Below are 15,331 nucleotides of genomic sequence, written 5' to 3'. Positions count from 1 at the left end.
GGTCTTAGTCACACTCAGAGGATCCAATCAACTGCCAAGTCGCCACAGTCGCAGGACCCTCCTGAGGTAACTTGACTTCATGCGTACACGTTGATCGTGTCACGTGTACGCACGAACGGAAGAGAGGAAGATGGGTCAGGCGGCATGCGTTACGTCGTGCCGTCAGCTGTGCGTGGATGCCTACGAGCGCGCCGCCGCCCTCAGTTGCCGCAATCGCACTCCAGTCGCGCTGGACAGAAGCACGTCCAACAATACGACCCGAAAAGAAAACGAAGAGAACAAAAAGATAACCCAAAAATCGTAAGATGATTATGAGAACGAGAACAGCGCGAAAAGAAACGAAGACACGGCCATCAGACAGCTGACCAACGGCACCATGAGGCAGGTTAGAACGTACAGAGATTGGCAGAAGAGTACCTCATGCTAGGTGCACACATACATGAACACTTTCGCAGCGCATCAACTGCACCTTTTTAGAGGGTGTACACCACCACGCGCAGAAGGACAACAAAAAGACGCGACCCACCCATGCGCGCGGTCAAACGAGGCGTGGCAAGGTTGTGTGTAACAGCGGCGCGCGTGGGCGTCGTGCCCGCAGAGGTTTATTATCCTTTTACGTATCCCTCTTATGCTTCGCGGTGGGACACGCTCCGGCGTTTTGGGCATGCGCAGAAAACAAAGAGGAGAACGCCAGCCCGATCGTTAGAGGACAAGGAAAAGAATGGACCGCCAACTAACCTGTGCTGGGGTGTCAGTGCTCTTGCCGTGGCCGCCGCGCATGCAGTAATGCAGTGCACATCAGAAGACGTTCGGGTGAACGCGGTCAAGACCACCGCTGACAGGGAAGTGGAGGCAAAAAAAGAGAAACGAACGCGTGCGGGAACCGCTCTGGTGAAACAAGATCCATCAGTGTGTGCCATCCCCACCACCAACTCCCCGCTCCTACGCATCAGCCACTGCTCTATTGATCCTCCTTCGCCGCATCCCCGTGAGGATCGAGAATGGCACACCCAAGTGCTCCGAGGTAGCCGTCATGCTCGAGGAAGTGAGCATGGCACTCACCGGAGGACCAGTACTTCATCGTGGTGCTTATCAAACTCCAGATCATCGCATTGTCGCGCACAAAGCCGCCCGCGAAGAAGATGTTCGGTACCCCGTGCAGACGTGCATGCAGGTAAGCCAACTGCGTGACGTTACTTGAAATCATGTTCAAGAGAGACCGCACAATGTCGATGGCCGATGCCACCTTGGTTCCGTTGCGGACAGGTAGCTCGGAGATCACAGATGGCGTCTTCAACGCTTTCGGCGACAGAATTTCGCCTGCTGCGTCGTCGTCTGCAAAGTGGGCGGTGCAGACGCTACGCTTCATGTCATAAAACCGCTCCGTCCCCAGCTTCCCGAAGGTGCTCGCCACCGTCTCACTAGACAGCATGGCGGGCAAGTCCTTCGCGTTGTAGCCGTATATGTCGCCGACAAGCAAGTCGATGTTCTTGTTGTCGCCCGGACCGTCCAGCCGCATAATCTCCATCACCTCCTCCCACGACGTGAGATTTGTCATCGTGCGAATGAGGCCCCAGAACGTAGCACCACCAATGGGTGAGCCGCCCACACGCACATGCGAGCCGTCGGCGCCGGTACACTTGATAAAGGAGATACCAGACCCTATGTTGATGAGCAGATACGGAAACGGCGAGAAGCCATCCCCGTTGCTCACAAGCTGATGTGGGTGGTGGACGCCGGTGCTCGGATCCACCGTGAAGACGGACTCGGGTGCGACGCGGAGAACCAGGTTGAGACCCTTCACCACGGCGTCCATCTCCTTCACCACATCGAACTCAATGCCCAGAACGCTTCGCGCCACCGAAGCATACTTGAACGCGCCGCCGCCGGTAGCACGCACCTTAGTGGTGTATTGCGGCTTGAAGTTGTTGATGGCGTGGGAACCGGCGAGGTAATCAGCAAACTGCGGGACCTGCTGGGAAGGGATCTTTAAGAAACGGAGCGTGCCGACGCGCGAGTGGGTGCGTGTATGCAACTCGCTCTCGGCTGCTTCCTCATCCGAAAAAAAATGAAAGGTGCGCAGCCCCAACTTCTCTGACAGCGACGACGCCTCGTGAATGATGGATGGAAACGCCGGAAACCCGCCTTTCGTGGGCGGCATGATAAACGCAATCTTCGCAAATGTGCCCCCAATGTCGATGGTGACGGGCACTCGCAGATCAAAATCGAAAATCGAGCCTAGCTTCGTGCCACTGCTCTCAATGTCACTCACATCCTCTTGCAAGTCCGCGCCGAGCGCGGCAATCGGCGAGGTGGCGACACCGCTGTATAGCTTTTCAAACACAGAGCCGAAGTACTTGTGAACGGCGTCGCGACGAATCTTGCCAAAAGGGGTGAGAAAGGTGCTGTGGTCACTGAACGCGTGCGGATGAAGGTGCACAAACTCGGGAACCTGTGATGGGTGCAGCTGCTCCTCTCCAGCGATGCTAGCAAGGTCGGCCGTGATTATTGACGTGGCATACGCAACCAACTCTGTCCAGCCGAGCTGCCGTACGGGGCCGTCGCAGCAGTGGGACTGGCGCCACTCAAACTCGATCGTGTCGCGGTTCGGGTACACAACAGCGATGATCGGCTTCAGCGGGTCACAGTAGACAAAGATGGCGTTGATGTACCGTGAGACGGAAAAAATGCGCTCCAGCTCTGCCGCAATCGCATACTGATAGGCAACTGGCCAGAGGATGCCCAGCGGTTCCCCAAGAAACTTAGCCGTACCATCGCGCTTCCACTGCGCCGCGATCTTGAGGCGCCTGCGCGGCTCGCCTTTCTTGGTGATGGCCAGTTGACCGATACCGGCGCTGTCCGAGAGGTCGCTGATCGGCTCCAAGTCAACCTGCAACGAGGGCACTGGCGTGCCGTCGATCGCGCACACGCCGAAGCAGTTTAGGTAGCTCACCTCACATACCAGCGGCACGTAGCACACACTGACGTGCTCCAGTAGACTGAACGCGGTGCTCTCCTGCGAGACACTCAAAATTATCTTGCGCACGCGCCCGCCTAGCTGCTCCTGGAAGGCGCGGAAAAAGATGAAGCGGAGAAGGGAGCTGTCCTGCCGCTTAATGTGGATGAGACGCGAGCGCAGCTGAAAGGTACGGTTGAAGAGCCAGTTGTACACAGCGCTGTGCCGGCGCTGCGCGCGGCTGAGCTGCAAGCGGCTCGTGCTGAAGAGAGTCGGGGAGGTGACCAAGAGAGTAGGTTGAAACTTCACGAAGGCCTCCTGCAGGTGAGCCGCGTCCACGGTAGCAATGGCGTTGCCCTGGCTCAGCATCCCAAGTACGCACACGCGATGAAAGAGCAGCGCCATCGGACTGAACCACACCATTGACTCTCCCTTGAACGACGAGGGAAGCACGCCCGTCATCAGCAGCAAGCTCAGATCGTACAGGACACTGGAGTGACGCACCGGCAGCAGCGCACTCCCGTCATCACTCGCCAAACTGTTCGTGTTGTCCATTGTATACGTGAACACGGAGTCCGTCGTCACGTGCTCCTTCGGTGGTGCGACCGGGCACAGTCGCCCCTTCTGCTCAACGAACTCAAACGGGATGAGCCGGATGTTCAGATCCTTCGCCGTTGCATGATCGTCCTCATCGGCGAAGGCACTGGTGTACATGATGGCCTCGAGTTTGGTGGAGCGGCACGTGAGAAGCATCGCCACGGAGCTGCGGTCCGCGACGGCGACACGAATCTTGTGGCGGTCCAGCAGAGCACTCATTGTACTGCGCTTACCTGCCAACGGCACCGTAGTGAAGCCGTACAAGGCGCACGCCACTTCGAGAATAATGATGTTCCGGCATGGCTCGCACGCCACGCCGATCAGATCGCCAGCGCGAAAGCCCATTTCCAAGAGGCCAGCACCGAGCTCCCGCGCACGGATGTCTACCGTGCCATACGTCATCCACTCCGGCTCCCCGAGCTCGCTGGTGGTGCCGAGGCACTTGAACGTTCGGAAGCGAGTCACACTGCGCTCCCACATTTCCCCGAGTGTCCGCACGCCCGCGAGAGGGTTGAGCGTCTTGTTAACGAAGCACATTTCCCCCTTCTCTTTGAGCGCCTCCATCGTCAGAAGAGGCGGCTCACTCAGCACCGGTGAGGCGCTGTAGTTCTGAGCCCAGCGTACGAACCAAGCGAGTGCAGCGCACAGCACCAGCGACATGAAACTGAAGGAGAAGAGCCACCACACAAACGCAGCGATGAGAACCGCCTCAAGCCGCGCATCCGACGACGGATTTGAGTGCTCGTGGTTGGCTGCCTCGACGAGAGAGGAAAAGTTGAGACGCACGAGCGAGCGCCCTTGGAAGCTGACGCTCGGGTTCAGCGCCAGCGTCACACGGCACGTAATACCAAAGTGGTCCGACAAGTACGTGTACGGGCGGCGGCTGCTCACCACGTACTTCTCCAGGCGCGGCATCTCCACCTGAATGCATGTCGTCGCCAGGAAGTAGTCCTGTCGCTGTGGCGTCGATTCGTAGCGCTCCAGCTTCGACAACTCTGGAAAGAACAGAATGGGCGGGCGAGTCGGTGGGTTCTGTCCTGTCTCATCGTAAATGACATCCCGCACAGACCCAATGTCCTGAAACTGGTTCAGCATCTCCTGGAACCTCTTTGAAGGATGCCCGTTCAACGGGTCGATGCCGTGGATGTTGAAGTCACCGGCGATGATGAACGGCACCTCGGCCCCCCTCTGCCGCAGCGCCGCCGGTCCATCGCCCTCCGTGTGCTGCTCCCGCACCTGGGCAAGGGCCGCCACCACAAAGCGATGTACCTGCTGCATCTGCGACGATTCAGACGGTAGGTTGTCCTCTGGGCGCAGATGCACATTGAAGAAGACAATACGCTGGCTGCCCTTACCCTGCGTAGCGGGGACCTCGACTTCGGCAAACAGACACCCTTTACTGACCGTTGCCTCTCCGCGCTCGCGGTTTCGAAATGTATAGGAGCCGCGGTGCCACACTGGAAACCGCGAGGCGATGATGAGGCCGTTGTCAGAGCAGACGTTATACCGCAGCATGGTCAGGTAGGATGGCTGTCGCGAAATCACGTAGTGGTGAAACCCCTTTGCCTCGAGTCCATCCAGAAGCATCTTCTGATAGCATAGCTGCTTCTGCATTAAGTAAGGAAAGTAGCTCGTCGCATATACCTCCTGCAGGAGCACCACATCGTACGCGTCGACGCTAGCAAGAAAGGTTTCGATCCGCTCATGCTGATACCCGCCGCTCCCTCGAGGAAGGATGTTGAAGTTGTAGCTAAGTACCCGAGCCGAGGCACACCCAACGTCCATAGCTGACATCGTGACGTGATCGTTTCTACTTCATTAAGTGTATACTACCGCTACCTAGGAAGACGATACTTCCATCTATGTCATGCAAGAAAGAAAGGAAATCGACGACATCGACGTCAGAGAAGCACAAGCGCGGACCGAAGGGTAGACAAGAGGGAGCGCGAGAGAATCAATGCGCAGAATGACAGCCCAATGCAACACTCCAGTGCCGAATCAATGGAAAGAGAGGACAAGGAAAACACAGAGCAGAAGCCAGTCGCGCAGGTCGTCACTCGGGGCAGTCCGTTGAGAGGATTGCCAACTGCAACCCAAAGCGCGTTTGCGCAAACCGTCGCGCACCCCAGCGACACATCAGGTAAAACATGTCTGACGGTGCCCGAGGTAATCGAGATATTTTATTTTTGCGTTTGGCGCGTTGCCTCTCGGGTTCTAACCATCTACACAACGCCAACAAGAATGGAAAAAGAGGCGGCGAAGGAATCAGGTTGTGTGGGACGCCTTGGAATTGTATGGGCCACGTTTATTTTTGTGCCTGCGTGTGCATGTAAATCGAAGCGTATGTAACAGAAAAAGAGAAAGCGAGATCTATCTCCGTGGCCGTACACCTGCGGGACGCACTGTGTTTGAATGTGACACGGGATGCCCACTCTACCCCCGTGCAGCATCTGTGATTCACAGTGCCCCGTCCCGTCTTCACCACCCAGCGGGAAATCTGGTGCCACGAGCTGTCCGTCGCAGCACCGTGCACAACAAGGAAGCCAGCGCCGCTGCTTACACCCACACCTCTACCCCACGTACTTCGTCTGTACAGCTAAATCGTTTCCGGTTGCCACTGGGAGCGCTTGACTAGATGCAGCTGAACATCTGTGGTGGGTGGAATCTCCGAGTCGTCGGGGATCTGCCGCTCCGGTCCTCGCCAGCGTTGGAGGAAGCGTGCCACAACACGCATGTAGGCAAACCAAGAGATGAAGCCACCAAAAGCCGCTGCGATGGCATGCAAGAAGAAAACTGTTCCATCCAAGGCATGACGGAGCTCTAAATCAAACGACAAGAACAGAGTCATCTCAATAATCGTCATGGGGAGTGAAGCCAGCAGAAACATAACAACGATGCCGCAGAGAAGGCGACCGATGCGGGAGGTGGAGGTCTTACCGTACTTGTACGAGTATACAAACAGCGGTCCAGCACAGGCGCCATAGGCTACCGTCTCGACCACGCAAAAGGCGAGATAGGCATCACGCAGCGCTCGAGAAGTGCTCTGCAGTCGCACAAAGACGATGTAGTTGGCAAAGGAGATGATGACTAAGATAAAGTGGTAGAAGAGGCACATGAGCGGCACCGATATACGAAAAATATGCATGGTGCCTCGCAGTCCCCTCACCTGGATTGCAAACGGACGCGCAGCTGGGCAAACAGCAAAAGGAAGAGAAAAAAACGAAGGTACCCCTACAGGGTATGAGGGGATTCGCCTCTCCTGCCGTCTACTCGACCTCTTCTGCTCGCTACAATGCTCATAGGCGGCCTCGACGCTACCGCCGTTCCGTCACACAACACGACCGTGTCGAATCAAAACAGCGCGTCGCTGCACGGTCTCGAACACCGTAGTGCGGGTATAGCGTCTGCTCATTTTAAAGGCGGCAGCACAGTTACAAGGTGGAAGTGACAGCACCAAGAAGATTCCAGGAGACGAGAAGCGAGAGAGGGCAAGTAAGGTGCCATGGAGACACTGTGCAAAACAGGCTATCTCAGAGCTACTCCGAAAGAGTCAGGTCATCTATATCGAGAGTATCTGTGCGAGTTATTGGACAGCGTATGCTTCCCCTTTTCGGATACCGCTGTGGGAAAGATAGTGACGTGGTCGATGATAATGCGAGGCGGGTAGTACAGGAGCACACAAGACCATCCATTCTTGTAAGGAGAGGGAGGGGGGGCTCTACCCCAGAGTCGCGCATGATTAGGTCACCTGATTGATGAATTGTCCCGCATTTTAGCAAAGAAAAACAAACAAACGCGGGAGCACCGTGGCGCAAAGAGCAGAGCTGCACTTCAGCCGACCTGCCCTTGCCCCGTTCTGAACCGAGGTGCGCCATGCTAGTTCTGGTCCTCGACGGCAGCGCCCTTCCACACATGGCGACACACCGTATCAGAGCAAGCAAAGTAAAGTGTCATGTCCTCCTGCGGTTGCCCGAGCGGGTTCACAAAGCAAGCAACACCCTTCTTGCCGCACTTGGGGCACGGCTTGTCAGGATCACGCTGCGCGGTTGGGTCGCTGGCGAACTCGGCAATCAGATCCATGCCACCGATCGCGTCTGCTTTCATCTTCAGGTTCATAACGTGGACAAGCTTGCAGTCATCGTGCTGCTCAGTCGTTTTGCAGTAGTTGCAGCGCCACGTCATGCTGTAGTTGTCATCGTCACACTCGGGGTAAAGGAGGTTGTTGCAGCGTGAGCAGAAGAGCATCGGTGCGGTGGTAGCATTGCCGATGCTCACCTGGGTGATCTCCTCCGCCTCCATCGCGCCTGAGACACAGGCGAGATCCCGCGGACACAAACGTTACGAAAGGCAAACCAGTGAGGAGCCACGAGCGGCGGTCACACTCAATATCGCCGGGGAGGTGCACAAAGACGCCCCTTCTCTTTTTCTTTTTACGCCGACGGCTACACGTTTGCCCATAGCAAATCCTTTTGTGTTTGTGGTACACGCAAAATCGCAACCGCGCGCAGTGCGCGACCACCGGTGCATAGGCGGAGGGAAAAGAGCGACCGCCAGAGAAGATAGGAAAGAGAGACGGTGCACACGATCACAAATGGCAACAGAATGGGGTGCAGCAAAATGAGCGCCACAGCAGTGGAGGGTCACCATTCATTGACTTTTGCTCCCCGTAAAGGAAGGAGAGGGGACGCTGGCACAAGCCCAACTCACATATTCTACTTTGAGCAAAGACAAACATCATGCATGACAGAGTGCTTCTGCACCAGCATGTCACGTTAGAAAGTCCGGCGTGAACAAGTGCTGAGAACGCAGCGTGGTGTAATGGTCCATTACATCTTCTCCTGGACACAAGTTGCACTCCTGCCGGTGCTCCACACATGGGGCTACTGCACCTAATAGCTCCGTTTTTGCGTTCTTTTTTTCCTTTCTTTCACATACGACCACGCGAAGTAAAGCGTAGAACACCGACGCAAGTATACGCAGGCGAGAACATGGCACAGGAAACCTCGCACAAACGTCTTCTGGGGGAACTGACAAAACAACACACCACTGCGATATGGGTGCCATCCTGCTCCTCAGCGAAGGACCTACTCCGCGCCCCTAGCCGCCTCTACCGCGCAGCATTCTGGCAGTTGTGTGTAAGATCGCACACACAGCTGGAAAAGACACAGACGCACCACATGACCACACCGATGAACTCGAACCCGAGCAGCTCACCTGAAGCACATCCAGCCTAGCCATACCCAAGAACAAGAGAAGGGAGAAAATAGGGTGCCCTCGATGCGTTTCAATCACGGGCACACAAAAATAAATAAAAAACAGAACACGGACACAAGGAGACTTGCTGACTACACCCCTAGTCCTTTCGGCCCTTGATGAGGCGCGTTGTGATTTTGTCTTTCGTCACAATCATCGCCACTGCACCGTAGCCGGAGAGACTGTCGCGATCACACGCAGACAGCATCGCCTGCGCGGCAATCTCAAAAACCTCCTCCGGAGACATGCCCGGGCGCCAGAGAGCCTCGCACATGCCGTGCAAGCTCTCAGCAGCGGTGCCGGCACAGACATAGTCCTCTGGCTCGCACGGGGCACCGATGAGGTCGGTGGCGCACAGGTACACCTTGCCCGTCGACTTATCTATGCTTCCGATCACCGGCTCCACGAACCATGGCCCGAAACGTGCCTCGTACAGCATGGACGTGATCATGGACGAGAACGCCTTGCCAGTAATGTTGCGCTCCTCGCGCAGCTTGTACATGTCGGTGCGAAACTGAACTTTGTTTACAAAGGTTTGCTGGTCCGTGCGCAGGCCGGTGAGGCCGTACACAATGCTGTCGTTAACAACATGCAGCTTCGGCACCTCCGTCGAGATAGTCTTCAGCTGCTCACCGAGGCGTTTATCGGATATGATAACGAAGCACTCTTTACCCGCCATGGCCATCACCGAGCCGCCGCTGTATGACATAATAGACATCTTGGATAGCTCACTGAGAGAGAGGGGGAGAGTAGTCACACCTAAAGGGCACGCAAAATGAGGGCACCGAAAGGGGGCGAGAGTAATGTAGCTGTGGAGTTCAGCGGTCAGATGAGGGAAGTGACAAAAACCGTGAAAAACGCCCACGATACGTACCTACGCGCAGGAGGTGGTGAGTGTGTGTCGGATATAAGCAAAGGTAAGGGAAATTTGCAGCTCCTGACACGTGTGTTCAGATCCCCTCGTTCCGGTATACACGGGCGAGAGCCGATCAATCGCGAGTAAAGAGTGCACACACACACACAGAAATGACCGTGCAAGCGAAGGAAACAGGTATGCGAAGAAAAAGCAGTGAAAAATATTGTGAGTTCCGCCTCGCCTATCATTCGGGGATGCGACAGACAATGCGACGCAGCAACTAGAGTAGCAGACGTCAAGGCAGTCGCTCTCCATCACCGCTGGCTCCCCGCAGCAATCACAGTCCGTTGCTTGCTTTTGGTCATCTTGTCGTCACGTGACCTCCTTGCAGCCCGCCAGGCCAGAGGGGGTAAGAAAAAGACTTCCTTAGAGCCTCCATTCTTCAGCTTGGAGCGTGTGTCCATGACAACCACCCACGCAGTTGCACACATCCGCGAGAAGCAAACCGATTTGGGTGCTCAAGACACAGAAGAAGCGAGTAGATTGTCTTTGCTCAGCCAGAAGGCGTCGACACTAGCCTAGAAAAGACTTCGAAACGTCTCCACCAAAAACAAAATCACGCACCTTCTTCCCTAGGATACACCACCACACACAAAGGCGTACAAGGTAGGCCAATACATGCGCAGAGTGTGCAAACCGTCCCCATGTGCTCACTTCCAATACATCCAGGTTCACGTGCAAGGAGTAGAGCATGCGCTACAAAGGAGACCAGTCGTCATCGCGCCCTCCGTTCTTCCCCCATCTCGCGGTACTGGTTGCCCGCTTTCACGAGCACAGGATGTGTGAAGCCCTCAAGCTTGCCGTCCTCAGAGTAGATGGGAACAAAATCGTAACCGTGCTTCACCACATCGGAGCGCGTCCGACTAAAATAAACCACAACACTAAACATCGACATCACAAACAAGCCGGGAAGATACACCCGCCACGTTGATCGGTACGGCTGCTTCATGTTCTCTCTTGGAACTCGACAGAGTCCAAAGCACCTGCGTAACAAGTAGGGGTGCGTGATGGCACGCAAGTAGTACCCGCGCGTTGACACAGGTTCCCTCCATACAATATGTGCAATAGGAGAGTTTGGACAAGAAAAGGAGAAGCGCGCAGAATGAATTAGGACTTGAGAGGCCGAAAAGCACGTGCGCGTGAAAGATGTGCACACTCTGCCAGCGAGCAGAAAATGGAGGTAGGAGGTGCGGAAGAAGAACGCCCCTCAATGGAGATGGCGCGGCAGACGCCACCGCTGTGGGTGCTGCCACAGAGAGCGCTTCACTGCCTGCCCGCAAACAGAAGGAAGCGTCGTTTTGTTTGTTCCTTTAGTATTATTATTCTCCAGTGCGGAGTAAAGGGTTAAAAAATATATAATGATACATTTTCTTTGGTTCGACATGTCCACTCTCTACCATACAGCATCGATTCAGCTCAGCCCTACCCAGGCATGTCACAGGCCCATCGCGTCGTGCGAAGCGGTGGTGGACATATGCGTTACAGCAATGCGCCGACTCACTCATCTGAGAGCACGGCCTCTGCCTCAAACGATACCCACTCATCACTGCCTCGCAGGTCGCCTCACAGCCGCTCACCCATTATGGAGGCCGCCACTTAGTGCACTCCCCCCCCTCGAGGTGACGCTCAGGCTCCCAGCACCAGTAGGAAGTGAGGGTCGGGGGCGATATGCTGGAGTCATGCTGACACTCTGCCTAATCATATGAATGGCACATATGTATCCACTATCGCAGCTCCCTTCGACAGAACGCCGCTCGGGACCTGATCGTCAACATATCAATAGCGATACATCGCTCTCACGTCCCCACATCGCAGGCACACAGCCCAGGCACGGCCGGAAGTGGCTTGCCGTTGGCGAGGGTAGGGGGGCTGCTTGCCTTCCTCACAGAGCGGTTGCTGGGTCCTTATACCGCGCCCTGAGGTGTCCTACCCCCCTCCCCCACGTCCTCAAGGACACTTGAAGAGTATCAGAGGAAACAGACACGCACCGGTTCACTAGACTTCAAGAGAGCCGAGAGTAGCGCGCTGGGTGGCGGAGGTACAAATCTATTCCGATACCTTGGTAAACTTTTCCATAAACTGTCGCCCAGCAAGACAGCGCGGCACTAGCGAAACAAGGCGCACTGGCTCAGCTATGCCTTTGAAGGACGCCAGGCCAACATCGTTCACTACCACGAAGTGGTCCAAACCACGGCTATCCACCTTTGGGGGTGGGGTGGCGACTTCCACGCTGCGGAAGAGGTAGGAGCAAGGCTCGTCATGGAACTCGGGGATGGACTTGAGATGCTCAAAACTCTCACGAGAGAGTAATATCTGCCCTCCACACGCTGCAGACTCGATCCGCGCGCAGCGATTCACGCTAGCCCCGTAGTAATCGTAGCGCCGGTGAATGGTGTCATAAGTGGCCGTAGCATCCGTGCAGTGCTCGACGCCGATCCGCACGCGCAGCGTGCGGTCATCCCAGGCCTGTGGATCACCGTGGCCCTCGGAACTGTCAACCATCTCAAATCCTGGAGCAATTGGCGCTATCCGCATTAGCTCTAGTTGAATGGCCAGCGACAGCTTCACCGCCACCAGCACATCCTTGGTGGCGATGATGAAGGAGTCGCCGACCGTCTTCACCTCATAAGCGCCGTAGTCAGCGATAAGGCGCCGGATCATGGCGTGATGGCTCTTCACCGCAAGGCTCATCGACTTCGAGTCCTTGCTCCACAACCTTGTACTTGACTCGATATCGGTGAAAATCAGTCCGAAAGAAACGCTGTTGCTGGGAGCGCGCAAGTTAACGATACTGTTGATGTCGCTCACCATACCAGCCGAAATGCCATCGATCATGTACTCAAACAGCCACAGAAAACGCGACTCAACGGCGATATTCCACTCATCCTCCAAAAAGTGGCGACAGGTGAAGAGGAATGGCTCGGTAAAGGCGTGTAGGTTCTCCACCGTGACGTTGTAGGCTGTGTGACGCCCGCCAAGCTCTCGCATGTACTCGTCCAAAAGCTTCTTATCATGGATGTTGTTGATTACGTCAATGAATGACTGCAAGACGCGTGTACTGGCACGCAGATCCTTTAGTGCTTCGAACTTTGACAACTCCCCGTGCATCTCGATGGCTTTATTGTACATAACGCTTACAAATTGACGCCGCAGGTCGCACTTGTTTTGCCGCTCCATGATGAGCTTGAAATCGGCCTGTATCTTCTTGAGCATCTTCTCTTCGTGCACCTTTCCATACCGCTCGCCCTCCGGACTCTCACTTCCATGCACGAGCAGGTCTAGAACGTACTTCCAGAACTTTTGCCACTCCTCCTCGGCCGCCTGAAAGACGTCGGTGCCGACAAATTTGGAAAATACCCGCATGAAGGCATTGCGCATTTCCACGAAGACCTCCGCGTTCACGCCGTAGCCACGGTGCCTTGCGCCAGCCTTGGTGAACATATCCACTGTCAACTGCGGCTTCTGGTAGAAGTGCACCGCTGTCCCGACCATGCGCAACAAGGACTTCGACTGCTCTTCGATGTCCACGCCGTAGAAGTGGACACGCAGACGCCGATTTCGGGTGAGCAGCTCATCGTACAACTGCTGACCAAATTGCTCCACCATTCCCTCATCCTCCAAGATCCTCCACGTTCCCTCCACCGTGAATTCCGAACGCTTCGTCATCTGCCTGAGGTTCTCCAGTTCGCGGGTGAGAACTATCACGCCCTCCATCTCCGCCTTCGAGATGCTGGCATTTGTATCACGCTGGCGGGCCCGCAATAAGTGGGCGGCACTTACAAGCGTGTCGTGAAAAGCCTGCTCATTCGGCACTCTGCAGTTGGCCTGTAGGCTGTCCATCTCGTCTACTTCATCTTGGAACTCCTTCGAGTCTCGTCGCGTGTTCCAAGAATCCATCTCCTGCCTGCGCGAGTTTAGGTTGGTATGGGCAGTCGACGAGGCGCTCCCATTCTGCCTCAATCCCCCACAGTTCTCACTTGCAGTCAAGACCTCGACGGGCAGCGACGTAGACCACTGATCGGGGTCCCCCATGGAGGACTTTATCTTCCAACGTCGTTGGTGAGAGGCACCAGCTCCCATAGTTGAATCCCTAGGGCACGGAAACAAGGTAGAAAAAAAACAAAGAAGAAGAAAGGGTCGCGTCGGTGCAATGAGCCGAAAACTCCTGGGAGGAGACACAACAATCTTGCCGGCGGTTGCTAAGAGGGGCGACCGGGCAGTGGAAAAAAATAGAGAAACGAAGCAAGGAATAGAAATCAAGTAGACACTCTCACGATCCCGGTAAAGGCACAAAACCTCGAACCAGAAACGCACGAGAAAGGTAGAGGGGTCTTCTGAACCGCTCAGGGTACATGTGTCAGTGTCCGTGGGTGTGTGTCATCGGTGTCACCATGGCAAAACGGCTAGCTAGCTGGGCAGAAAGACGGTATTTAACTTTTTTTCTGTGAAAAGAGAAAAAAGAACAAACGAGTAGCCGACACCGGTGTAGCTACGGTAAAGTTACAACTACAGAAACGCCCGATCGAAGAGGTTTGAGATCGTGGCAAAAGGTGACACAAAACAGAGACCTGTAAACACACACAACATGCATTTTCAACGGCTGAGTCTGGCCCCTGTTGAGGTCACAGCACGATAGTTTAAGAGGAGAGAAAACGATAGAATTTCTGTGGATTGTCTTTTTTTGTGTGCCGCTGCAGCGAGTGCCTGAGCATTTGTGTGTGGAAAAGAGTGAGGAGGAAGAGCACGACGTGATGGGAAACGGGCAGGAACAGTCGTCCATACACAGAGAGAAAGGGGAGGGACAAGAAGACAGATACAACGTTATACAAGCTCCAAACAGCTCTTGATCAGCTGCAGATCTATGCAGTCGAGCTCGGGCACATTGCAGCATCCACACCGGTTCCAAGAAGCATCCTTAGTCGTCTCACAAGAGTCACGAGCCCATGGCGCCTAAGAGCCGCTCATCGTGTTCGTTTTCACACGTTTACATCTCCATCACAGAAACGCTGACGGTATGAACAACACGTCATTCAGGTTCTGGATCCACCAGCAGTAGTGTTTCAACCTTTACATGTATAAAAATCAAGCTCGAAATCAACGCCCTGGTGCTGCAGGTGAAAGCTGATGGCCGATAAAGCCACGGGAGTGTATATACAAGCAAGCAATCAGATCAGAAACAAAAAACACTCATGGCGAACGGGAAGGGTCAGCAAGCTGTAACAACCGGATGTTCGAGCGTCGCCGATGGCGCTGCCACATGCACCAAGTAAATGCACCGGCACCAACTTGCAAGATGAGAATGCCCTCATACCCAGTCACCGTGCATCTTGTTATCCAGACCAACCCCTCAGACACACACCAAGCTTCGAAACTATCACCGTTCATCCAGACGCGTACGTTGCGCGAGGCAAAACCATGCGCCTTGAACTGCAGGCCTGCGTCATGTCAGACACACACACAGATGCACAAGTAAATCGCATCCGCATCAGAAATGTGAAAAGCTCACGTTCTTACGATCACAAAGCACCGGGCTCCAGTCCATCAGCGAATCAGATCGTTAAGGTCAAGCGCGTTCACGCCCTTGACAAACACCGAAAAATGCGGGCTGC

At 55.1% G+C, this 15,331-nt stretch overlaps 6 protein-coding genes across 6 annotated transcripts; all 6 read right to left on the bottom strand.

Annotated features, from left to right (window-relative positions):
- Positions 1–961: 961 nt before the first annotated feature.
- LMXM_28_0140 (putative pantothenate kinase subunit) lies at positions 962–5,347 on the bottom strand (the record flags this gene model as incomplete). Its single annotated transcript, XM_003876798.1, has 1 exon — positions 962–5,347. One exon carries the CDS (start codon positions 5,345–5,347, stop codon positions 962–964), a length of 4,386 nt encoding a protein of 1,461 aa, XP_003876847.1.
- An 802-nt stretch (positions 5,348–6,149) lies between these two features.
- On the bottom strand, positions 6,150–6,698 carry LMXM_28_0130 (conserved hypothetical protein; the record flags this gene model as incomplete). Its single annotated transcript, XM_003876797.1, has 1 exon — positions 6,150–6,698. One exon carries the CDS (start codon positions 6,696–6,698, stop codon positions 6,150–6,152), a length of 549 nt encoding a protein of 182 aa, XP_003876846.1.
- A 731-nt stretch (positions 6,699–7,429) lies between these two features.
- Positions 7,430–7,852, bottom strand: LMXM_28_0120 (DNA-direcetd RNA polymerase II, subunit 9,putative; the record flags this gene model as incomplete). Its single annotated transcript, XM_003876796.1, has 1 exon — positions 7,430–7,852. One exon carries the CDS (start codon positions 7,850–7,852, stop codon positions 7,430–7,432), a length of 423 nt encoding a protein of 140 aa, XP_003876845.1.
- A 1,054-nt stretch (positions 7,853–8,906) lies between these two features.
- LMXM_28_0110 (putative proteasome beta 3 subunit) lies at positions 8,907–9,524 on the bottom strand (the record flags this gene model as incomplete). The annotated part of the gene is made up of 1 exon (XM_003876795.1): positions 8,907–9,524. The coding sequence occupies one exon, from the start codon at positions 9,522–9,524 to the stop codon at positions 8,907–8,909; it is 618 nt and encodes a 205-aa protein (XP_003876844.1).
- Positions 9,525–10,437: 913 nt separating this feature from the next.
- On the bottom strand, positions 10,438–10,671 carry LMXM_28_0100 (conserved hypothetical protein; the record flags this gene model as incomplete). Its single annotated transcript, XM_003876794.1, has 1 exon — positions 10,438–10,671. The coding sequence occupies one exon, from the start codon at positions 10,669–10,671 to the stop codon at positions 10,438–10,440; it is 234 nt and encodes a 77-aa protein (XP_003876843.1).
- A 1,097-nt stretch (positions 10,672–11,768) lies between these two features.
- On the bottom strand, positions 11,769–13,802 carry LMXM_28_0090 (adenylate cyclase-like protein; the record flags this gene model as incomplete). The annotated part of the gene is made up of 1 exon (XM_003876793.1): positions 11,769–13,802. The coding sequence occupies one exon, from the start codon at positions 13,800–13,802 to the stop codon at positions 11,769–11,771; it is 2,034 nt and encodes a 677-aa protein (XP_003876842.1).
- Positions 13,803–15,331: the final 1,529 nt, after the last annotated feature.

This window comes from Leishmania mexicana, chromosome 28 (assembly GCF_000234665.1).
Source record: "Leishmania mexicana MHOM/GT/2001/U1103 complete genome, chromosome 28".
In the NCBI taxonomy this organism is placed as follows: domain Eukaryota; phylum Euglenozoa; class Kinetoplastea; order Trypanosomatida; family Trypanosomatidae; genus Leishmania; species Leishmania mexicana.
Note: the sequence above shows the minus strand (reverse complement) of the source record. Positions and strands in the feature narration are given on the sequence as shown.